The 24,825-nt window shown below is 35.3% G+C and overlaps 1 protein-coding gene, 1 long non-coding RNA gene and 1 pseudogene across 2 annotated transcripts; 2 read left to right on the top strand and 1 right to left on the bottom strand.

Annotated features, from left to right (window-relative positions):
• Positions 1-315: 315 nt before the first annotated feature.
• Positions 316-2,420, bottom strand: LOC120174619. The gene is made up of 3 exons (XR_005521193.1): positions 2,290-2,420; positions 697-794; positions 316-348 (listed from the first exon to the last, which is right to left on the bottom strand). It is a non-coding gene; the product is annotated as an uncharacterized LOC120174619 (long non-coding RNA).
• A 537-nt stretch (positions 2,421-2,957) lies between these two features.
• LOC120174642 lies at positions 2,958-21,222 on the top strand (annotated as a pseudogene).
• Positions 21,223-23,208: 1,986 nt separating this feature from the next.
• On the top strand, positions 23,209-24,312 carry LOC120174641. The gene has a single exon (XM_039181430.1). It carries the CDS (start codon positions 23,209-23,211, stop codon positions 24,310-24,312), a length of 1,104 nt encoding a protein of 367 aa, XP_039037361.1.
• Positions 24,313-24,825: the final 513 nt, after the last annotated feature.

Raw genomic sequence — 24,825 nt, 5'->3', positions numbered from 1 at the left:
TCGTTATAGCTCGAAACTGATGTTCTATACCGGTAATACTCGAAACTGAAGCTGAAGAACGTGAAACAGATTTCCTAACGCCTTCCCCTTCATGTTCTGCAACAAGAATGAAATTATGATTTCTTGACATGAACATAGTCTATTTTACGTCGCAATCCGAACAACTTACTCCGAGGAGACTGTTCGTCAGCCAATCATTTCCGCATACGTTACGTTACTACGACTCGGAACCAGAAGCTTGAAGTTATCCCTTACATTGGTCCTCTTAACTCTACAGCATTGCAATCTTCCTTCAATCTTACTTACATGATAGGTTTCTATAAGGTACCTTGGTCATTCTTCATGTGCCTGTCTCCAAGATGCATACATGCACAATGTTAAAATCTGATAATAATTAATTTATAATATAAAAAATAATATTTATAAGGTTAATCTACGTATTTAGTACCTAAACAATTACTTTGTTCTGTTTTGGTACCTAAACTTTATTTTTTTTCAAAATCATACTTAATGCTTAGTTTATCTTTCATTTTAATACCGTCGTTAAAAATTAATGGTAATGTTGACGTGTTACCATAAGGTATGGTTTTAAAAATAAAATAGAATTTGGATACCAAAAAGGAATAAAATAATAATTTAGATACTAAATATATAATTTACCCATATAATATCGATTCGTATGAGTTTAAAACATACCTGTCGAGTACTAACCATGTTGCACGGATTTTTTTCACAAATCTTGCAGCAACCTCCCTTAATGGATAACCTGCTAACATCTCTATCCGAAATTGTATCTGAAAATAAAATAACCCAACTATAAATCTAGGATTGAAATTGAAGGAGACAAAGTATAATTAACTATAAAAAGTGAGAGGGTAAAAAAGAGTAAATTCAAAATAATTAAAATTAGGAGTTTTAATTTAAGATTTATCCGTTTAATATTTTAATAATAAGAAAAGGATGCAGTAGCTCCTGGACGAGGCATAACTTCATCCCTGCTTAAATTACTCAAATTTGATTAAAATAAATAGATTTGACCGATTATTACTGAATCAAATTCACGTAGTACAAATTACTCAAATTCAATTATTTTAATCTTTAATATATTTAACTTATTAATCTAATCAACATTTTAATTTCTTTTAATGGTCTGAGCCACTATAATATTATAGTATTTGTTTAGATTTTCTTTAGCGCACACCCTTGTAAACGTAGTTATTCGAACCCGTAACCTCTAATGTAATAACCAAACTCAATTTTACTTAATACAAAAAATTAATTGGGTGGGTTTAAACAATTTGATTCTTGTTTTAAATAGAACTTGAAAATCAAATATAGAATTCAATCGATTCAAATTTAAATTTAAATTATGAATCGATCTCGAACTTCTTATCACTTGAGTCGATTACACACTTAAATATGGTATCTCACAGTCATAACTTCAATTCACCTATTTCACAGTCATAACTTCAATTCACCTATTTCTTTTACAAACAAATTTATTTTAGAAAATGGAAAAATAAGGTTATAGAAATCGAAATTCGAAGTTCAAAACTCATGAATCAATGTACTAAAACTTAATCCACATTTCTAATTTATGTGAATTTAAGGGTGAAACTACGGGAGAGGCAAGAGCCCTGATCCCCTAAGTGGTAAGATTGTAAATTTTATTCCTTTTAAATTCCAATTTTGAAATAAAATAATAATAAAATTGTATTTTAACTCTTAAAATGATAAAATTTAACAATTTATTACTATTACTATTACTATTTATTTTTAACAAAATCAATGATTTCAATAATAAAAAGGGTAAAGTATACAAATGGTCCCTTGGTTATAGGTTGTTGTTTTATTGAGTCTCTTTATTATTAAAAGTTACAAAATAATTCCCCGACTATAAGGTGTTGTTTGTTGACTCCCCGTACAAAATGGTCAGATTTTAGCATGGTGACTGATATATGATAGTCATGTCTTAATGATGTCTATTGACACAATCGTTGCTTTCAAGCATGGCTCGATGCCATAATGTTTCATGCACTAACTCGACGACATAATGTAAACAGAGAGTCGATCCACAAAATACGACTTAGATAGTTCTGAGATCAGATTTTATCACATCTCAGTCAACATGTTAACGTTCAGCTCAGACATCCGCCAATTTTTTAACGAAAAGTAATGAGTTTAGAATATATGAATAGTTGAGTGACTATTTTGTCAGGGTTTCAACAAAACAACATTCTACGATTAGAGACCATTTCATAACTTTTAATAAGAGGGAAAAAGCCATACCTGCTCCTTTTTGCATTGTTTGGATATTCCGACGATCTCAGCATTGTTTCTGTACTCTTCCAACTTCTTCCCCATTTCTTCCACAGCGATCCTCTTGTTTGGTCCAAATATTGACCCTGATTCCAGTTTTGATCTAAATCCCACTGAGAAACAAAACCATTCATGAAGATGAAGAAAGGGGCAACTAACAATTCATGAAACGTGATTCTTCTAACATTCTTTTATCTTAAACAATGATTATACGAAAACGTTAAGATTTCAGTGTAAATCTACATATATCATCAGTAAGTCGATAGGGATGGATTGAGGAATGTTAAGGTGTAATAGCACTTCATAAAAATTTCAATTCTCTATATACTTTAGTTTTTTTTTTGTATTGATGTTTTAATCAATTACTCCTAAATTATTAAGGGTAAAGTATACAAATTGCCCTTCAACTATAAGGGTACTGTTTTGTTGAGTTCCTCGACTATTAAAAGTTATAAAATGGTCACTCGACTATTCATATATTCCAAACTCGTTTTTTTTTTGTTGAAAATAACGACGGTTTGAGCTGAACGTTAAACTGTTGAATGGGATATGATAAAATTCGATCTCAAAATATCAAACGACTATTTTCTCAGTCACCTTAATGTCCAACTTAGACGATCGTCAATCTTTTAACAAAAATGGACAAGTTTGGAACATATAGTCAGGTGACCAGTTTCTAACTTTTAATAGTCGAGTGACCCAACAAAATAACACCCTAAAGTCGAAGGATCATTTTGAAACAAATATACACAAGACTCAATAAAATAATACACTATAGTTGAAGGACCATTTATGTATTTTATCTAATTATTATGTTGTGTCTTAAGTTTTTGCTCATTGACATAAATTTCTGCGTACGTCAACAGACATGATTCAACCCGAACTCGTTTTGTAGTCTTTTCCGAGGAAACAATAAGACAAGCATGAATTCTTACTGAGTTTTCGAGCTCCCATGAAAGAAAACGTACTAGGATTAATAACCTGGTGAAGATTCCAATTACAAAAGCTTGTCTCCAGATTTCAGTGATAAACCCACGAGGGCCATCTGATTATGATTGGATTTACCTCCCTCGATCCGTCCAGGATCACCACCACTCTCTCTGACGCTTCTGTTGTTGCCATCTTTCCCTTTTGTTTCAAAAACTTCTCTCGCAAAAAAACAATTCAAACACAAAAGTTTGTTTAGAAATATTCACATACACGTCGTGTGCATGCATCAAATCCAATTCTTTTTCACTTCTGCAAAACAAAACAAAGATTATTGATTTTAAAAGAATAAACTTTTGAGGAAAAAAATAGAATCTAAAAATGGGTTCGTTCAATTTGAAGATGGTTTAAAATAATATGAGAGAGTTGGGTGGTGAATCCAAGCGTATATTCTTAAGCATATCCAAGCTATGGATGGCCCGTGTTTCCTTGTGGTTGTTTTGACAGTATTATAGCTTTTTGCTATGTAATTATATTATTGATTCATTGATGAAACTATGTTTTTCTTCAATTTATGAATTGCTAAATTTCGAGGGAATCATCTTTGCAGATTAAATCAATGCTTTCTTGGAGCATCCACTCCATCATATTAAATTACTTGTTTATATTTATAATATGAGACAAAAAAAACTTTTAATTTTACATTAATTTAGAATCGTTGATTGGATGACTGGAAATAGACGGATGAAATTATTTTACATATATAAAAATTCTAGTTAGAAATTAGATTGCATTTTGTTGTAATTTTACTAGTTGAAGATTATTTGTTTATTAAGTTAATTTAATTAAGAATTCTTATTCGGTGACCAAGTATTTGAATTTATAATACATGGTGTGTCTTTGTAACACGCTAAACCTGAATGGGCATAAAGTGTTATATTGGGCCACCGAAAGAACTACTAAATTCAAAACAATTTTTCGTTTTCATTTAAAACACGGTATGTTTACCAAATAGATATTGATAATAATTATAAAAATATTTTATTAGATCGGAGCTCCGAGACACAATTTAAATCAAAATAATATAAACTCAAAGTTTCAAATCTGAAATACAATAATAAGGGTTCTATGAATACAAATGTTTACTAAAAACTACAGTACAATACTCTAGAAGGAATGATGGAAGTCTTGTTGTGATAGTGTTCCTTGAACTGCTCAAGCTACTATCCTGTGAACGGAAACAACAAAAAATTGAGCTTACAAAGCTCAATGGTATAATCACTAATATAAAGTAGCATTATGAATCTCATAAACATAAGCATGCTAAAAGACATGATAATAAACGGTAGGTACATGCATGATCATATTCAAATGCAACCTACTTAAGGTTTTATAGTTCCATCACAATAGTAAGAACTTCATGTTTCCCTTAGTTTACTACCAAGGGTCTTGCTATTAAGGGTCTCGCCATGAGTATACATATATTGAGTCTCTAACCATAATACCATAACACTATGCATTATCATATGCAACACATAATCGTCACACAACACAATTATAGTATCCAAACTCACATAGCTTTTAGGTACTAATCACATATGGGGGAACTCGATTATCACACAGTATCAGTAAAATTTCCACCAATCATGCAAATAATCTTTCAATCATCACATAGCCTTTGGGTATATCATGAAGGGGAACCCGATTATCACATAATCTTGCTATAATTTACGTCCAAACATAGTCAGCATCGCATAATTATAAAGTCGAACATCATGAATATCCATCAATCAACATCAATGAAATGACACATGCATAAAAGGGTGTCCATAGGTCACACAAATCAATCAATGCCACGCAAGAGCAAATAAGGTCTAATTAGATCGTGACACATGTCATCATATGTAAATTTTTATTTGTACGCTATTAATATTTTGAGGACCCAATTAAAGCATTTTAATATTGAAGAATTAATTTAAAATTCGGATCCTACTTTAATAACTTCTAATGGGATAACCCTAAAAATATCATACTACGAATATTTATTTGTTTTTCAAATTTAAAAATATGACATATATTATGTTGTCAAATGCTACATGTTTTTGTCTGTCCCCAGCTGGACATGTTTTTTACCGTGAAATCCAACATATGTGAAGCTGGTTCTGAAACACTATTACAATTTATTTATTTTTAATTTTAGCTGACATTTTTTACAAACTGACCAATATTTACATTAAAATTAATTCCCAACATTTATTTTATGTAAACAATATAATATTAAATTATAGAAAGCTACCCTTGTTTCGTAATGTATTTGGCCAACATTAACGACTCTATTCTATTGGCCTATATAAGCCGAGCATCATCCTTATTCGCTCTTTTACAATATTATCAGGAAAGAATATTATTTTCGTGTTTTTTATTTAAGAAAATACATTTTGAGGCAAGTAGAATGATTGTCGGAAGAAATAATTATAAGCTCACGATTGTAAAAGATTAATTTAAATGAAAATTATTTTTTGTTGTTTAAAAATATATTTATATAATTCGGTTATGGAAATTTGATATATATTATTAAGAAAAATAATATATTTTGCTGAGGAAAATAATTGCTGACAAGATCGATAAACTTTGAATCTTTAATAGTTAATCAAGTTAAACTAATGACAGATTTTTGTCTGAAAATGATACAATAGATGAAGAATATAAAATTTTAATTTATTTGCTGATGATATCTGTGAATTTATTTTATTTATTTATGCATGAGATTCCTTAATTTGTTTTTATTTTGCCAGTTTTCTAAGAATCTTGAAATTCATCTCAACTATCCAATCATATTGGTAGAATTATTGTGAATAATTTATGAAATTTCTTTCTCCGCTTTTAGAATAATATTTTCATTTATGATTTATCTCATTTAAAAGGAATTTCTAATATATTCTTAATAATTCAAAAATAATAGTTAAAAATCAATAACATTATATATAAGCAATCTCTTCTCCTGCTTCTGTTTGTAAGAGTATAACTATTTAATTACTACAATATTTTAGTAGTATCATTTGTTCATTCACATTAATCAAAACATTGACTATGAAGAGTCCTTCAATATTTTCATATATTATAACCAATGACTTATAAGAATATCAAATTAAAAAAATCGTAATAAATGAAATATCTCGTGTTAATCTTATAGAGAAATTTCACATTCTCTTCACCAAATTAGACATATTTTGACTCTCAACATTCAATTGAAGGCGTTTCAAGATGCCTTGAAAGATAATCGACAGTCGATTGTCTTGTAAGAAAATTCTAGATTTAGAAATGTTCGAATATCATCTAAAAAGTTATTGTAAGTCTATTAATTTTCGAGTCTTCAAAAATAACTTGTAATTCTTATCCCAAACGATTAGTTTTTTTTTTGATAAATCAATTTTATATCCAAATGAGTAGGAAACTACTTCAAAAATACATCATGTTCTTACAAAAATTATCAATACAAACGATTAGTTTTACTCATCCCATCCTCAATCAAACTTAAAAAAGAAACACATTTTGGGGAAAGGAAACATAAATTATAACAAAGAAATCCATTGCTTTGAATAAGATAAAGTTATGTGAACTCAATTTTCAGCTTCCCAACCACTTTTTCAAAGAGAAAGTATCACATGGTGGTATGTGATCAATGGTGACACCGTTACGATTTCAAAGCACTAGAAATTAGAACCCATTAAATTGATTACTTAACGTGTTGGTTAAAATTTTACGTAAAATCTCTTAAGTAGATGGTTAAAATTCTTAGTTGACGCATCTCCTCTCTCTTAGGGTTATGAATCCAAGGCTTTCATTAATTCAATGGGTTAATGACACATTCAAATTTCATTATAACTTCATATATTTGGTGAATTTAGTTTCTTTCAACTCTTCATTCTTCATCGTTGTTTGTATTATATTTGAGCAAAAAATATATCAAACTTTTAAAGTCAATATTTTCTAAACTTGCATTCAACATCTCAGATTTGGATAATCAACGTATAATTTGAAAAATAAATTAGGAATTTTTATATATTTTTCTAAAATATTTTATTTATTAAAATTATTTTCTAAAAGTATTATAAAAATATCAAAATGAAATTTTACTTACAGTTAACTGACCAAATGAGATATCATCCCGTAGACATTCAATGACATCTAACGGTAAAATATCCATTTTGTAAACAAATTTAATGTTCATTTTATAATTTTGGAAAGTTTAATGACTAAAAAACCCCTCATAATAGTTTGGTGACCATTTATGTACTTTATCCTTTTTATCATTGTTAGATTATATTTTCTTTTTTGGGGTTTATATAAATTTTGGTACTTAATTTTAGTATTGGTGCCTAATGTGTCACTCAACTTTTTTAATGTAATCAGGTATTTAATTGAAAATCTTTATGCAATGAAAAAATTAAATTGGAGACCATTTGTTCGAATTAATTTTGTTTTCTTGCATGGCTTGATTAACTATCTATTTCAGGTTTCTGGTGTATTTTTTTTTCTTTAGGGAAGCAAGAAATTTAAGCGGTTGAAAAAGGATCGAAGAGATTTTGATGAGGATCAGTTTGGACTTTCTGATGATGAGTTTGATGGAAGCATGAAGGGTGGTGCAACTGCTGAAGAAAAGCTTAAGCGCACTCTATTTGGTGACGATGATGGTTCATTGAGCATATTTTCCATGATCATTGTTACTTGGATTAAGCTTTGAAGAACTGTTAATGGTTAATATTTGTATTGTTTTAGGACAACCTCTTGAAGATATTGCTGAAGATGAAGAGCCCATAGAGGAGGAAGAGGATGGGGATATGGGTGAAGAAGATGAAATGGCAGACTTTATTGTAGAAGAAGATGAGGAGCATGGAGTTTCTGTTAGGTACTGTAGACACTAATTTTCGTCCATATTTTTTTTATTTTTTTATTTTTTTATACATATATACACATATATATTATATAGTTTGCAAATTGTTTTGAAAATACATATAATATATAGTTTAAAACATTTTTTGAAAATATGTATATTATATAGTTTTTAAAATATTTTGAAAATTATATAATATATAGTTTTTGAAAACGTTTTTAAAATATATATAATATATACTTTGAAAACGTTATGAAAACATTTATATAATATATAATTTTTAAAAACAATTTTGAAAATATTTTTTGAAAATTATAATATATAGTTTTTGAAAACTTTTTTAAAATATATATAATATACCTTTGAAAACGTTATGAAAACATTTATATATATAATTTTTAAAAACCATTTTGAATATATATAATATATAGTTTTTTTAAAACATTTTAAAAAATTTATATTATATGTTTTTGAAAACGTTTATATATATAATATTATTATTATTTATTTATTTTTAATTTATTTATTTCTCATTTATTTTTGTGCAGGGTCCATGTTCAAGAATCCAGTCCAAGTTTGGGCTTGAACTAGCCCAGCAAGGGATTAGGGTTCCCAGTTTTCAGTCACTGAGCAGTCAGGGAGCCAAACGGTCAACAGTGCCAACGGCCGGCCGAGATCCCCGGGACTGACCCATCCCGGGATGACCGGCCACAACAACCACGATCCCGAGATCGTCGGGATTCACAACGGCCAGTGGGGGTTATAAAAACCCACGGTCGACGGGGAACAGGGGACCCCGGAGCGTCAAGTATCACCGAGAACGAACCAATAATACACCGCCAGAAAACCACAACAGAAACCGAGCAAACTGAACAACAACAGTACATCATCGAAAGAACCCGAGAGAAAACAGTACCAACAACACCAAACACAGTCGAAACAGAACAGCGAGAGTCCATCACAAAAACGACGGTACACACAAGATCATCGAAAAACAGTAAACCGATGTGTCATATTGAACCACAAACTCATATCAAATAACCAAACCATCAAGCCAACATCACAAACAACAAAAAACAACAGTGAACCACAAACCATTCGAAGCCAAACACATCGGGAGCCGAAGAGTCATCATCGGTGAGGTAATAACCGAAACTAAAAACGTAGATCTACGTTTTTGGGGGGCCGTTCTGGGGGATTTTGTCTACGGATTAGTGTTGAGGAGGTAGAGGAGGTTATTTGGAGAGGTTTGGGTTTTTTTCCGGCTGCCGGCTTGGCGGTCGACGCGGTGGGTGGCCACCGGAGTGGTAGCCGGATTTTGGCCGTTTTCTGGGAGAGTTGAGAGCTTTCTCTCGGCTGAGGGAGAAAGAATTTGAGAGTAAATGTGGAAATGAAATGAAATGAGGGGTTTGGCGTATTTATATACCAAGGACCATCCTGCAAATACAAGATTCTTAATCCCTTCCGTCGTCCTGATATTTTGAGTCGCAGTTCAATTTGGTCACTACTTGTAAATTTGCTTCCATATTTCTGATTTAATCAATTTGGTCCCTATTTATATTTTTTTTTATTCTGTGAATTGGTCCCCTAACTTTTTATTTGTTCTTTTGCAGTTCATTTTCTAATTCATTAAGCTCAATTTGTTCCAATTTGATCCTAAGTTTTATCTTTATTTTTTTTATTTTACTTTTAAATATTTTTTAAATTTAACCTTTTTTTATTATTTCTTTCTTTCATTATTATTATTATTTTTTATATTTTTTATTTATTAGCATTTTGTTTTCGCTTTTTATCTAACATATTTTGTTTCAGTCGTGATTTCAGCGATCAAATGGTAAGTAATTCGGATCGAATAATTTTAATTTTAATTTAAATTCTAATTTTCGCAATTAAAGACAACCGATAAATTAATTGGTACCGAAAGGGCGGTTCAAGGGGGCTAATCCTTCCTTGACCGTAATCGACTCCCGAACCCGACATGTTTTGGTACAACGCAGATCAGGTAAAATGGTGTCCGACCCACCTAAATTCGTTTTTAAAATGGTCGGTGGCGACTCCAAACCCAATTCTTTAAAGTCGAAGCCCAATTTCGGGGCCCAACCGAAAGACGATTACGACAGGTACAACTTGTGTACTGCATGATATGCACTTATGCTGTCCTTTTTATATTTAATGTTGGACTTTAGAGTTCTCTTTATTAAATAACTTGTTCTCTAGGAGGAGGAAGATGAAGAATAAGAAGTCAAGGCATGCACCAGATGTTTCATCATCTGCTTTAAAGGAAGCTATAGATATTTTGTTGATGTGGATGAACTCCTCCTGCTACGCAAACAGGGCTTAGATTCTAGCGAACAGAATGAAGGGAAACTTGAACATCAATTTGAACCCACTGTTCTTTCTGAAAAGTTGACCGAACAGGATGACCATATTAGGATGACTGATATTCCAGAAAGAATGCAGGTTTGTTGAGAAGGTTTTAAAAATGTTCTAGATATATATTTTCCTTTATCACTCGTAATATAAGTTGGATGTTAGTACTTACTGACTTATTTGATAAATTACCCATCTGTTACCCTGTATCATGCTGTTGTACACAAGGAAGCTTTGTTCAGATGATTTATCTGACTCTGCAGAGTCACTTTTTGAGTCAATTCTTAAAGATCTCAAGGGTGCAGAGTCAGAAAGGGAACTTGAACCAAAAAGCTTTTTGAGTAACTTATTTGATCTCCAAGTGAATCATGCTGTTTTATCAACCAGCCCTACTCCTGATGGAAAAATAGCCATTGATTCGTTCCATCAGTTTTCCGGTGTGAAGTGGTTGCGTGAAAAACCATTGATCAGATTTGATGATGGTCAATGGCTCCTTATCCAGAAGGCTGAAGAGGAGAAGCTTCTTCAAGTAACTATTAAACTGCCAGAAAAATATCTAAATAAGTTGATTCAAGAATGTAACGAAAATTTTCTTAGTAACGGTGTTAGCAAATCTGCTCAACAATGGAATGAGCAGAGAAAGCTGATACTACATGATGCACTTTTGGTTTTCTTTTGCCCTCAATGGAGAAAGAAGCAAGGTCCTTATTGACGAGTAGAGCTAGGAACTGGTTACTTTTGCAGTATGGCAAGGACTTGTGGGCCGTATCAAAGGAAAGAAAATGATGTTAATTCCGATGAGGAAACTGCTCCGCGAGTCAATGCTTGCTGTTGGGGCCCTGGGAAGCCTGCAACCAGTTTTGTAATGTTAGATTCATTTGGGGAGGTGCTCGATGTACTTTATACTTCTAATCTTACACTACGGTCTCAATATGTAAATGACCAGCAACACAAAAACAGTGATCAGCAACGTGTTTTGAAGTTCATGAGTGATCATCAACACATGTTGTTCTTGGAGCTGTGAATTTTTCTTGTACTCGATTGAAGGATGATATCTATGAGGAATGCTTATCGTTGTTGAGATGTTCGGTATTTTTTTCCTTACATCTAAAATGATTTATGTCCTTATCATTTAGTTTTGCCTCTTTGGTAAAAGAAAAAAGTTTTTGGTTCTACTACTTGTTAGGTTGCTAATCTTTGCTTGATATGCTTTTAGTCTAAAATTCTTAAACACTTGAGGTAGAATCCTTAATCAAGTAAATGAATCATTTTAGGATATATTATTCTCTATTTGGTATTGCTGTTGAAAAATGATTTTAGAAGTGCTGTAAAAAAGTATATTTTAGAAGTATTTTTGAAAGTGGAATTTAAAATTTAATTGTTTGGGATTTCTGTTAAAAAGTGATTTTAAACAGATAAAATGTTCACTTTAGACATTATGTTGAAAATTGAAAATATAGTGTTTGAAGATAAAAAATAATTTCACTCAAAAGTGATTTTCCACAACAAAAGCTAGAAATTTGAGCTTATGAGGTTAGGTTAAAAATCACTTTTCCAAACATGACTTTAAATCAATTTTTGGGTGTTTAGCATTGCTTATGGGGTGGAAAATCACTTTTCCATTGCTAGAAGCATTCCCAAACTAAAGATGTTTCAGTCGGATTCCGAGTATAAATTTCTTAGAGCCTTGAGAGGTAGCTTACCTTTCATTGTTCGCTCAGTGACCAAGTGTTTTGTGATCATGTGCTATATTTCTCATGTAGTTGGTCGATTTTCTTACTGTTGCTTATTCTGTTGATTTCTTCTTTATCAGATTATTTTTAAGATGGTGGAGGAAAATCCTAGAGATGTTGGGCATGAAATGGATGATCTGAGCATTGTATATGGGGATGAATCTCTACCCCGCCTCTACGAAAATTCTAGGATTTCATCAGATCAGCTCCCTGGCCAGTCAGGTAAAATAGATTCTCATATTCACAAAATAGTACCGTCTTTGTGGAACTTTTTATGGTAAAGTTTTTATCCATCTTTGCCTATTGAAGATGTTTTATCTATTATTATGAATGATGTCAGGCATTGTTAGGCGGGCTGCTGCACTTGGGCGCTATCTCCAACATCCGCTAGCAATGGTTGCCACTTTGTGTGGACTAGGGAAGGAGATACTCTCCTGGAAGCTTAATCCTCTGGAAAGCTTTCTCACAGCTGATGAGAAGTATTGTATGTTGAACAGGTTTTGGTTGATGTCACAAACCAGGGACCTTGATGCTAATTTGGCTGCAAGTCATGAATGGTTGTTTGCACCTTTGCAATTCATTTCTGGTCTTGGGCCTAGAAAGGCGGCATCACTACAGAGATCACTAGTAAGAGTTGGAACAATTTTTACAGAGGAAGGACTTCTTGTCTACACATGGACTTGATAGGAAGGCGTTTGTCAACGCGGTTGTCTTTCTGCGTGTCAGACGAAGTGGGCTTGCTGCCAACAGCAGCCAGTTCATTGATTTGTTGGATGACACTAGAATACATCCAGAATCTTATATTGTTGCCCAAGAGTTGGCCAAAGATGTTTACGGTGAGGATCTTAAGGGTGACAATGACGATGAGGATGCATTGGAGATGGCAATAGAACATGTTAGGGACCGGCCTGGCTTGTTGAAAAGGCTTCGTCTTGATAACTATCGAAAAGACAAGGAGCTGCAAACAAAATAAGAGGGAAACCGTTTATGACATAAGAAAGGAATTAATTCAGGGCTTCCAGGACTGGTGTAAACCGTACAAGGAACCAAGTCAAGATGAGGAGTTCTTCATGATTTCAGGTGAAACTGAGGAATTGCGCTAGATAAAGTCTGAAGAGTGCGAGGCGGACGAGCTATATGTGCACTTGAATCTGGATTGACTGGGATGATTATGAAAGAAGACTATGCAGATGATTGGAGAGATATAGTTATCTGACAGGCTGCATGAAGGTGACATACTGACCTGTAAGATTAAATCAATTCAAAAGAACAGGTATCAGGTGTTCCTGGTTTGCAAAGATAGTGAGATGAGAAGCAACCGATACCAGCATGTCCAAAACCTGGACCCCTACTACCATGAGGAGCAAAGCAGCATACAGGGTGAGCAGGAGAAGGCTCGTAAAAAGGAGCTGGCAAAGAAGCATTTTAAGCCCAGGATGATTGTTCATCCACGCTTTCAAAATATTACTGCTGATGAGGCTATGGAGGTATGTTTCAAAATTACCCCCTCCCCCCACAGTTGTGTCAATGAGTGTGTGCATAGGGATTGTATTTGTGCTTTCACGCAAGGTAACAAATGCATCTCTAAATTCTTTGGGTGAGACTCATTGCGTTGGTGTACCGAGGTGCTTTTAGGTGCGCTTACCATTTGACGATAGGTGTAAAAAACCTGCGCGATTGAAGTTCTTTAATTTCTTCTATTTTTAGCTTTCTTTGCAAATTATACCTTCACTAGTTAGAATGGGCATAATATCAAATCTACTCATTTTTTGAGTATTCAACAATAGACATGTGATCGTAAGGAAATCATGCATACTGGCAAACATAATGTCATGCACAGAGGAGAAGATAAGAATCCGAGCAAGAGAATTGGGGAAATCAGAGAAAGGGTTAGGAATTGGAACAGGGAATTAGGGATAATTCAATTGATACAGAGGAGGATTGGAAAGTGAAAGCACGTGATGAGAACACGGGGATACACGTAAAGAGCATGATGTCATTAAAAGAGGAGAGCCTAAGGTAGATCGTATGGAATTGGGAATGGGCCTGACACGTCCTACAACCCACTAAGGATAGGAAACAACTTGATTAACTGTGCAGGTTGTTATACTCAGTACAACAAGGACTGCCAGCTATAGGGTTTAGCTACGGGTACATTGTAAACAAATAAGACCATGAACTAAGGAGATGATTTTTATGAAAGTTTTGAATGAACGTTTCTTTTATGAATCCTCTTTTCTCTTCTATATTTTTCCTCGATTATTCTATATTTCTCTTGAGATCATAACACATAAGAAAAGGATGCTTTGCTTATTTTGTAAAAATCATAATTATACATCTTTATTGTATCTTGTATATACACGAGACATACAAATATAGGCAAAGATGCATGTTGCACATAAGTCAGGTGAGTTTTGTTTTTAACTAATTCTTATTTCGGCTTTTAATATGTTGGACAGTATTTATCTGACAAGGATCCTGGAGAAAGTATTGTCCGCCCCAGTCCTCGTGGGCCTTCTTATTTGACTTTAACTCTCAAAGTTTATGATGGTGTTTATGCTCACAAAGATATAGTTGAAGGTGGAAAAGAACACAAGGACATCACCAGTCTGCTTCGCATTGGGAAGACATTAAAAATTGGGGAAGACACTTTCGAGGATTTGGATGAGGTAAGTGTTATGTATGGCTCATAAAAAGTCTCGTTGTGGGGTTACGAATTATGTGGGTTGGGGGTGTGGGGGCGCAGCCCCCGCGGTACGGTACAGGGTTGATTTTGTAATTATGTACCAGGGTTTTCTATTATAAATAGAGATGTAACCTAGACCTAAAAGATCATTGAATAAAACTTCTAGCGCCGCCTAGGCACCGAGGACGTAAGCACATTGCCGAACCTCGTAAAATTCTCGTCTTCTTTCGTTTTCTTTACCCGTTTTCGTCAACAATTGGTATCAGATGTCAGGAGCAAAATTCGAAGTCGCGAAATTCGATGGTCAGGGTAACTTCGGATTATGGCAAACGAGGGTGAAGGATCTATTGGCGCAGCAAGGGATCTTGAAGGCTTTGCGACCTACAAAGCCGGCGTCGATAGATGAGGAAGATTGGGAAGAATTGCAGCAGCGAGCGGCAGGAACCATACGATTATGCTTGGCGGACGAGGTCATGTATCACGTCATGCATCTATCGTCTCCAGACGAAATTTGGAGGAAGTTGGAAAGTCAGTTTATGTCCAAATCCTTAACGACAAAACTGTATCTGAAGCAGCGGCTGTATGGGCTGAAGATGCAGGACGATCACGATTTGGCGCAACACGTGAATGTCTTCAATCAAATCGTTTCTGATCTGGCTCGGCTTGATGTGAAAATTGAGGATGAAGACAGAGCGATGATTCTGTTGTGTTCGTTGCCTTCCTCTTACGAACACATGGTGACTACTCTTACATATGGGAAAGAGACTATCAACGTTGAGGAGATTACTGCAGCCTTGTTGGCTCACAACCAGCGGAAGCAGAATGCAGGGGAAAGCTCTCAAGCCGATAGCTTATATGTCAAGGGTAATCGAGATCGTGGACGGAAGCCAGAGAAGGCAGGGTCCGGGAAGCGGAATTCCAGATCCAATCCAGGGATAAGAAGACGATTCACTGTTACAAGTGCAAGGAGGCGGGACATATGAAGCGAGACTGTCCGAAGTTGAAAAAGCAGACTGATGAGAAGCGTGATGGCTCATCCAAGTCTGTGAACGTGGTCGAGGATGATACTTCTGATTGCAGTGAGGGTGATATGCTTTCTATTTCAACGACACAATTGACGGATGCTTGGATTCTTGATTCTGGATGTTCTTATCACATCACGCCAAATAGGGAATGGTTTTCGACATACAAGCCGGTTAATTCTGGTTCGGTTTATTTGGGTGATGATCGATGTTGCAATATTGTTGGTATTGGTGATGTCAGAATTAAGATGCACGATGGCTCCGTTCGGACGTTGAGTGGTGTTCGACATATCCCAGACTTGAAGAAGAATTTGATTTCCTTGGGCACTTTGCACAAGAATGGTTTTATCCCTAAGGCTGACGAGGATAGGGAAACCATTCGGATTGTTAAAGGAGCATTGACTGTGATGAAAGGCAAGATGACTGCAGGGAATATCTACAGATTGTTAGGGAGTACCGTTGCAGGTGGAGTTCACTCTGTTGAGTCCTGTGATGATACGACAAAATTGTGGCATATGCGCCTTGCTCATCTTAGTGAACGTGGTATGGCAGAATTACACAAGAGAAACTTGTTGCATGGTGTCAAAAGCTGTAAGCTCGATTTTTGCAAGTATTGTGTTCTTGGTAAACAGACTAAAGTCCGTTTCAAGACTGCGAAGCACACAACTCAAGGGATTCTTGATTATGTGCATTCTGATGTATGGGGGCCTTCCACGACATCGTCTTTGGGTGGATCTAGGTACTATGTTACTTTTATTGATGATTTTCACGGAAAGTTTGGGTGTATTTTTTGAAACAAAAATCTGAAGTTTTTGAGAAGTTCAAGCTGTGGAAAGCTGAGGTAGAAAACCAAACAGGACGAAAAATCAAGTGTTTGCGGTCTGACAATGGTACGGAGTACACAGATTCACAGTTCCTACAATTCTGTAAGGAGCATGGGATTCAGAGGCATTTTACAGTGCGCAAGACACCACAACAGAATGGTGTTGCGGAACGAATGAACAGGTCGTTGAATGAAAGAGCCAGATGTTTGCGGTTGAATGCGGGGCTTCCCAAACACTTCTGGGCTGAGGCTGTTAACATGGCGTGTTACCTTATCAACAGATCGCCAAGGGCATCGCTGGCTGGGAAAGTTGCAGAAGAGGTATGGACTGGTCATGATGTTAGTTTTGATAACTTACGGATTTTTGGTTGTCCTGCTTATGTGCATGTACCTGCTGATGAGAGATCCAAACTTGATGCAAAATCGAAGGAGTGCATTTTTCTGGGTTACAAGAAAGGTGTCAAAGGATTCAAGTTCTGGGATCCAGTTGCGAAGAAAGTTGTGATTAGTAGAGATGTCGTTTTTGATGAACAATCCATGTTGCAGCAGAAGCAAGACACGACAGTGGTAGATTTCGAGCAGTTTCCAGTTGAGAAACCAGAAACTTCTCAACCGACTTCTGGTGGTTCCACTACGGATGATTTGCAGGATTATAGTCTCGCCAGAGACAGGGTGAGACGGACGAATATAAAGCCTCCGAACAGATTGGGTTTTGAAGACTTGGTATCTTTGCACTTAATGTTAGCAGTGATGATCCGGTTACTTTTCATGATGCCGTTACTAGTCAGGAAAACGACAAGTGGATGGCAGCCATGGTTGAGGAGATGGAGTCTTTGAATCACAATCGCACATGGGAGTTAGTTCCCCTTCCTGAGGGTAAGAAGCCGATTGGTTGCAAATGGGTGTATAAGAAGAAACCAGCAGTAACAGAAAAAGAGGGGAAGAAGTTCAAGGCTCGTTTGGTAGCGAAGGGTTTTTCACAGCAGAAAGGAGTTGATTATGATGAAATCTTTTCTCCTGTGGTCAGGCACACTTCAATCCGAGCAGTACTTGCATTGGTGGCTAGTTGGGATTTGCATTTAGAGCAGATGGATGTTAAAACTGCTTTTTTGCATGGTGATTTAGAGGAGCAGATCTACATGCGGCAACCTGAAGGTTTCACTCAACCTGGAAACGAGCATTTAGTTTGCAGATTGAAGAAATCTTTGTACGGGTTAAAACAGTCTCCGAGACAGTGGTATAAACGGTTTGACTCCTATATGATCAAGATTGGCTACAACCGATGTGAGTATGATTGTTGTGTCTATGTTAAGAGCCTTGATGATGGTTCTTTTATTTTTCTATTACTGTATGTTGATGATATGTTGATTGCTGCGAAGAACATGGATGATGTTATCGGTTTGAAAACTTTATTGAGTCGGGAATTTGATATGAAAGATTTAGGTGCTGCAAAGAAAATTCTTGGAATGGAAATTTGCAGGGACAGAGACTCAAGGAAACTGCGGCTATCTCAACGGGGTTATGTTGAGAAAATGCTAGAAAGGTTTGCGATGAGCAGCGCGAAACCAGTTAGCACTCCATTGGCGAATCACTTTAAGCTCTCATCAGAACAGTGCCCTAAGACAGATAAGGAAGCTGAAAATATGGCAAAGGTTCCATATTCTAATGCTGTTGGCTGCTTGATGTATGCGATGGTATGTACTCGTCCTGATTTAGCTCATGCTGTTAGTCAAGTTTGTAAGTACATGTCTAAACCTGGTAAGCAACATTGGGATGCAGTCAAGTGGATCTTTCGGTACTTAAAGGGTACTGTGGGACATGGAATTGTTTTTGGGAGTCAGCGGGATAATCCTTTGGTTGTAGGATATGTGGATTCAGATTATGCAGGTGACTTGGATAATAGAAGATCTACGACAGGGTATGTGTTACTCTTGGTGGAGGGCCTATTTGCTGGAAGTCTACTGTTCAATCTGTCGTGGCACTATCTACAACTGAAGCTGAATACATGGCAGCGGCTGAAGCTGCAAAAGAAGCTTTATGGCTTACTGGTTTAGTGAAGGAGTTGGGTGTTCAACAAGGTGGAGTTCAGTTGCTTTGTGATAATCAAAGTGCTATTCACTTGGCTAAGAATCAGGTGTATCGTGCTAGAACTAAACATATTGATGTAAGGTTCCACAAGATCAAAGAGTTGGTTGCATCTGGAGAGGTTTTGTTTCAGAAGGTACATACTGATGAGAATGCCGCTGATATGTTCACCAAGCCAGTTACGACAGACAAGTTCAAGCATTGCTTGGACTTGTTGAATGTTTCGAGTTGTTAAAGAAGCAAGGTAACCCAACCCACATTGAAGTTTCCAAGGGGCAGGATATTCGCCAAGGTGGAGATTTGTTATGTATGGCTCATAAAAAGTCTCGTTGTGGGGTTACGAATTATGTGGGTTGGGGGTGTGGGGGCGCAGCCCCCGCGGTACGGTACAGGGTTGATTTTGTAATTATGTACCAGGGTTTTCTATTATAAATAGAGATGTAACCTAGACCTAAAAGATCATTGAATAAAACTTCTAGCGCCGCCTAGGCACCGAGGACATAAGCACATTGCCGAACCTCGTAAAATTCTCGTGTTCTTTCGTTTTCTTTACCCGTTTTCGTCAACAGTAAGTCTATCCTTAAAAGGCTTGTTTTCCTGGAATAGCTCTTAAACTTTGAAGGTAAGTGAATTAAGTGGAAATAACCACATTAGCATAGTGCTGAATGGGAGTTAGGTTGCAGTGGGAATCCTTTCCAGTTGTAAAACTAACTGATCATAAACTCAAGGATGAACTCTGGAATTTGACCACAGGGGCTCAAAAATAAATTGTTATTTTATTTTATCACCATACAAAAAAACTGCTTGTCCATGCTTTAAATCTTGAGTTCCATTAGAGAATTCTAAACATGAAGTTAATTATTGTTCTAGAGTAGGAAAAAGTCATGGTTGGTCCCTTTGACAATTACACTGATATTACTTTTACTATCATCTTAGAGAGGTAGCATATGATATAATATGTTGTAGAGGCATCAAAATCCATGTGATGTTGATTGAATTTTAATTGCAGGTAATGGATCGCTATGTTGATCCCCTTGAGTCTCATCTGAAGGCAATGCTGAGTTATCGTAAGTTCAGGAGGGGAACTAAACAAGAGGTTGACGAGCTTTTAAGGATTGAGAAATCAGAGTAACCTATGAGGATTGTGTACTGTTTTGGCATTTCTCATGAACATCCAGGCACTTTCATTCTTACTTATATAAGGAGTTCAAATCCGCATCACGAGTATGTTGGCTTATATCCCAAGGGATTCAAGTTCAGAAAAAGGATATTTGAGGACATTGATCTTTGATCGTCTAGTTGCATATTTCCAGAGGCATATTGATGATCCACAGCAGGAGTCAGCTTCATCAATTAGATCAGTTGCGGCGATGGTACCAATGCGAAGCTCAGCTGCTGGAGGTTCTGCAGGGGAATCTAAGGGTGGTGGTTGGGGTGGTTCAACAAATGAAGGTAGTTGGAGAGGCCAATCTTCCACCCCAGGGTCAAGAACAGGTAATCTTTCGACATGGCAAATTTGGATGTGATACAATTATACGAATTAATAACATGTTTCTTGTTTGGTTTTTTTTTTATCTTTTTTCTTCAATTCAAATTACAATATGTTTTTGCAAATTTCAAATAGCAATATTTACATTAATATAATATTTCTTAAAAAATATTAATGATATTGTTTTTAAATTATTATAATAATTAGTAAATATTATTTACATCAATGTAATTGTTATTGGAATATTATTTTTCAGTTTATGAAATAGCAATATTGAGATAAAATATTAAAAATATTATTTGTTTAAAGTTCATTCAAACTATTAATTGTTAATATTAATAGAAGTTCATTATTAAGAAAGAAAATCATGGATGATTGTGAAGTTCTGCTAGTTCTGTAGACAAGCTTTGAGTTCAACTAGGAAAAGTTCAAACATCTAGATGCTACTTTTATTTTATGCATTTTTTACATTCAGTTGTTCTTTTTCCTTGTTAGGGTTGTTTGTCTGCTCCCTTTTGTCTAATCTTTACCCGGTTTGGTTGGTATTACAAGGCCGAAACGATTACCGAAATAGCAGTAGTCGAGATGGGCATCCAAGTGGCTTACCCCGGCCCATGGTGGGCGTGGACGTGGTAGGGGTTCATATAACAGCAGCAGAGGGCATAATGAGCGGCAGGATTCATCATACAATGAAACTCCGAAACAGGATTCAGGTAACAAGAAACGGGAAGAAGATGGTTGGGGTAATTTCCCTGGTGCTAAAGTTCAAAACTCTCCAGGCAGGGAAGCTTTCCCTGGTGGCTGGGGTGGTAGCACCGGAACTGGAAGTGGCAGTGGCAGTGGCAGCGGTTGGCAATGACAATGATGGTTCGGGTGATTCGTCCAGAAAGTAGTCGTGTGTGAAGGAGGTGAGTAATGTATAACCGTGGATTTTTATTTAATTCCTTGAGTCGGCCAAGGCATAGCTGTAGTGGTAGGTGCAGAGTTGAGTTTTGAATTAAGTGTTGAAATTATTTGTTTTGCTTGCTGACTAGATAATGAAGTGAGAAAACATGTTTTACTTATAACATGTATATGTAACGTCATTTATGTATGACGAAATGCAAGATGGATTCTTTAGAGGTTGATTTGGACCTGGTTGTAATTTAATAATGGAAAACTATTTTATTTATAAAAAAACAAGCTTTGGATATTACTACCCAAAGTCATTTAGATTTTCTCCTAAATAGATTATGAGATCATTAATGAACGTTTAAAAAATAGTTTTATTGATCTTTTTTATAAATAGTTTGGATGATTATAAGGTAGTATTTATTCAGATTTTTTTTTAATTATTGACAATGCACACTTATTTTATAGATGTCAGACTCAAAACGTCTAAAGAAAACAATAATCTCTTAAATCATGAAGATCACTTTATGGGTATATAATTTTTATTTTGGATAATCAAATATTTTCATTTCATCCAAAACAACAATTCAGTGCAATCAAAAACGGAAGCCAATCTAAGCCAAGCACCGGCCCTGCAGCAAAGCAACAAGGGAAGGGGCACACTGTTTACATCTAAATAATCTATCATGAGCAACAGCTCTAATAAACTCAAGTACAATCTGAGGCCTATTCCCATGATTCCTACCATTTCTTTCCTGTCAAATGAAATAGATCATAGAATTCCATGCAACACAAATAATAGTGTGTAGTAACACTTTATCATCACCATACCTTTGAACCCATTCCAACATATCCAGCCCAGAAGAAGCTTGTACATTCAATCCACAAGATCCCATAGCAAAAAACCAAATCTATCGAGCAAAAGAACAAGATACAAAAGGATGTTTCGATCCTCCTCCAACAACTCATCACACAGCAAGCACCAAGGAGCCAACTGCAACCCCCATTTAACCTACCTCACCTTAGTAAGCAAGCGATCATACACTGCCACACAAGTGATAAAGGCAAGTAATATCTACATTTTTTTTCATATTTTAGGTTATCATAAACCTTAGCCAAGTAATATCTTTCATGGTGGTTATTGGTTTTTGAATGAGAAAAGGCAGTCTATTTTAAATTTTTTTAGAATAAATATTTTTTTTTGAATTTAAATAATTAAAAATAAAAAAAATAAAAATATATTGTACAATCAAATGATATGATTTTCAAATTGTCCGTATTTAAAATAAATTATTCTTAACTTTCAAAGACGAAAGGAGTATATCATATTGATAATTTTTTAAGGTACGTAGGTTCATTATCTAAAGAAGATTGAAAAAAAACTACATAAATGATTATTAATGTTTAATTTTTTTTCTTTTAATATTTTAAAAATAATGATTTGGTTGATGTTATCGATTTATAATAAATTAATTATTTATTGTTAATAGATGTTATTGAGGTAATAAAATACTGAGGAGACATATTAAACCTCAAGTACGTCAATTCTCAGTTGGGTGAACGATGACTTAATGAACGTGTTTTTGAAGAACGAGGTGGATAAATAATGGCGAGAAACAATATCCTCAACAATTAAGCTATAAGAGTGGAGAGTCAAACAACTGGTAAAAATGAATGTCTCCAATGGTCAAATAGTGACATGTAATTTGGTTTAATACGCCACCTCCACATTCCATTACCTCAATAAGGATCGTTAAAGAAGAGGGATCGATTTATTATAAATCGATAATGTCAATAATTAAATCATTATTTTTAAAAACATTAATAGAAAAAGATAAATTTACTCAAAAATCAGTAATTATTTATATAATTTACCCAAAATAAATTAACTCGAACAAAATCACAAATAAAAAACCCTGGATTTTTATTCTTCGCCTGCTTAAACTCAAAAGGCAACGTTTCCCCTACAATGGCGAAAACCCCTCTCAGAAATCTGCTTTCACTCATCCACAATCGCTTCCTTCAAACAAACCCAACCCCTTCTCCCATTCCAAATCCGCCCCCTTTAAACCCCAAACGCCGCAAAATACCCCAAAACGCCGACCCGGAATCCGCGCCCTTCTTCAACTTTTTGAAATCCTACGGATTCAACAATACCCAAATCGCCAAAGTGGTCAAACAACGCCCTGCGTTCTTGCATTCCAGATTCAACAAATGGATGAAGCCGAAGCTCGAATATTTTATGGAAAAGGGTTTTGAAGGTAAGCTGCTGCCTCAATTTGTCGCCTCGAATCCTTTAATTCTTTCTCGAAGCTTGGAATCTCAGATTAAGCCGTCCCTTGGGATTTTATCCCAATTTTTGAAAGATGATGAATTGTTGCTTGCTATTAAACGATCCTCTTCATGGCTATTTACTTCCAATCTGAATGCTGTTATTCGACCAAATATTGATTTTCTGATTAATGAAGGGGTTTCGGTTGATAGGATATCGAGATTGTTGGTTTTTCAACCTAGGGTTATCTTGCAAAGCCATGCTCGAATGGTTTACGCTGTTAAATTGGCTAAAGAAGCCGGGCAACCTAGGTTTATACATGCTCTTAGGGTTATTTGTTCGGTGAGCGAGAGTAATTGGAAGAAAAAAGTCGAAGCGTTTATGAGCGTGGGATGGACTAAGGAGGAAGTTTTTAATACTTTAAGGAAAGACCCTATTTGTTTAGCTTGTTCCGAGAGGAAACTAAGGTATTTGATGGATTTTTATGTGAAAACGATGAAGTTGGACGCCAAAACGATCATATCGTACCCGAAATTGATTCTGTATTCTACTGATAAAAGGATTCTGGCAAGGTATGAAGTTTTGAAGGTTTTGAAGTCAATGAAACTGATCAAAGAAAATAAGAAGATTGTTTGGGTCTTTACTTTGTCGGAAAAGAAATTTAAGGAGGAATATATAACTAAGAACAAGGACAAAGTTCCGGGTTTGTTTAGTATGTATCAGCAGGCTGTTAAGAAAAGAAAAACAAGAAAGGAAAAGAATGAAACAATTGATCTGAAAACTGCAAGTTTGACTTTGTAGTTTGTAGTTGCCTAGACCTATGTTACTTTGATTCAGGACGAGTGTCGGAATACTGAATGTGTGCCGGTATTGGTACATTTTTTAACATAATTTGAGCATCATTCTCTTGTAAATGTATGTTAAGCTAAGCAAAGCAGGAAGGGGGATAAGAATGAGGCAATTGATCCCAAATTAGTAAGTTTTGGCTTTGTAGTTTGTATTCGTCTAGACCTATGTTACTCAGTTTTTGGGTGAGTGTTGGATACTGAATGTATGTCCATCAAAGAGTATGTTTTCTTGATATTAATTCACTTAAGGCCATTTTATTTTATTGCTTATTATAATGTGTCTTTTGGAAACCTTTGGTTTTATTTTAATATCTTGCTTGAGTGCAATTCCTTTGGGTATCCTTGATTGCCTGAAAATCTAGGAACGGTAGTGGACCGAGATGAGAGTGAGGGATTGCCTCATCTACCTCTGCCCCGATCTTGGTTGTTTTAGCTGCAAAAGATTTTTCCCTTTTGCAAATTAGTT

The sequence above is a fragment of the Hibiscus syriacus genome, unplaced genomic scaffold (assembly GCF_006381635.1).
Source record: "Hibiscus syriacus cultivar Baekdansim isolate YM2019G1 unplaced genomic scaffold, ASM638163v2 tig00112114_pilon, whole genome shotgun sequence".
Taxonomy (NCBI): Eukaryota; Viridiplantae; Streptophyta; class Magnoliopsida; order Malvales; family Malvaceae; genus Hibiscus; species Hibiscus syriacus.
Note: the sequence above shows the minus strand (reverse complement) of the source record. Positions and strands in the feature narration are given on the sequence as shown.

What these genes read in the sequence shown, in the direction of transcription:
- LOC120174641 (XM_039181430.1), top strand. Translation starts at nt 23,209, where the DNA reads ATGGCGAAAACCCCTCTCAGAAATCTGCTTTCACTCATCCACAATCGC.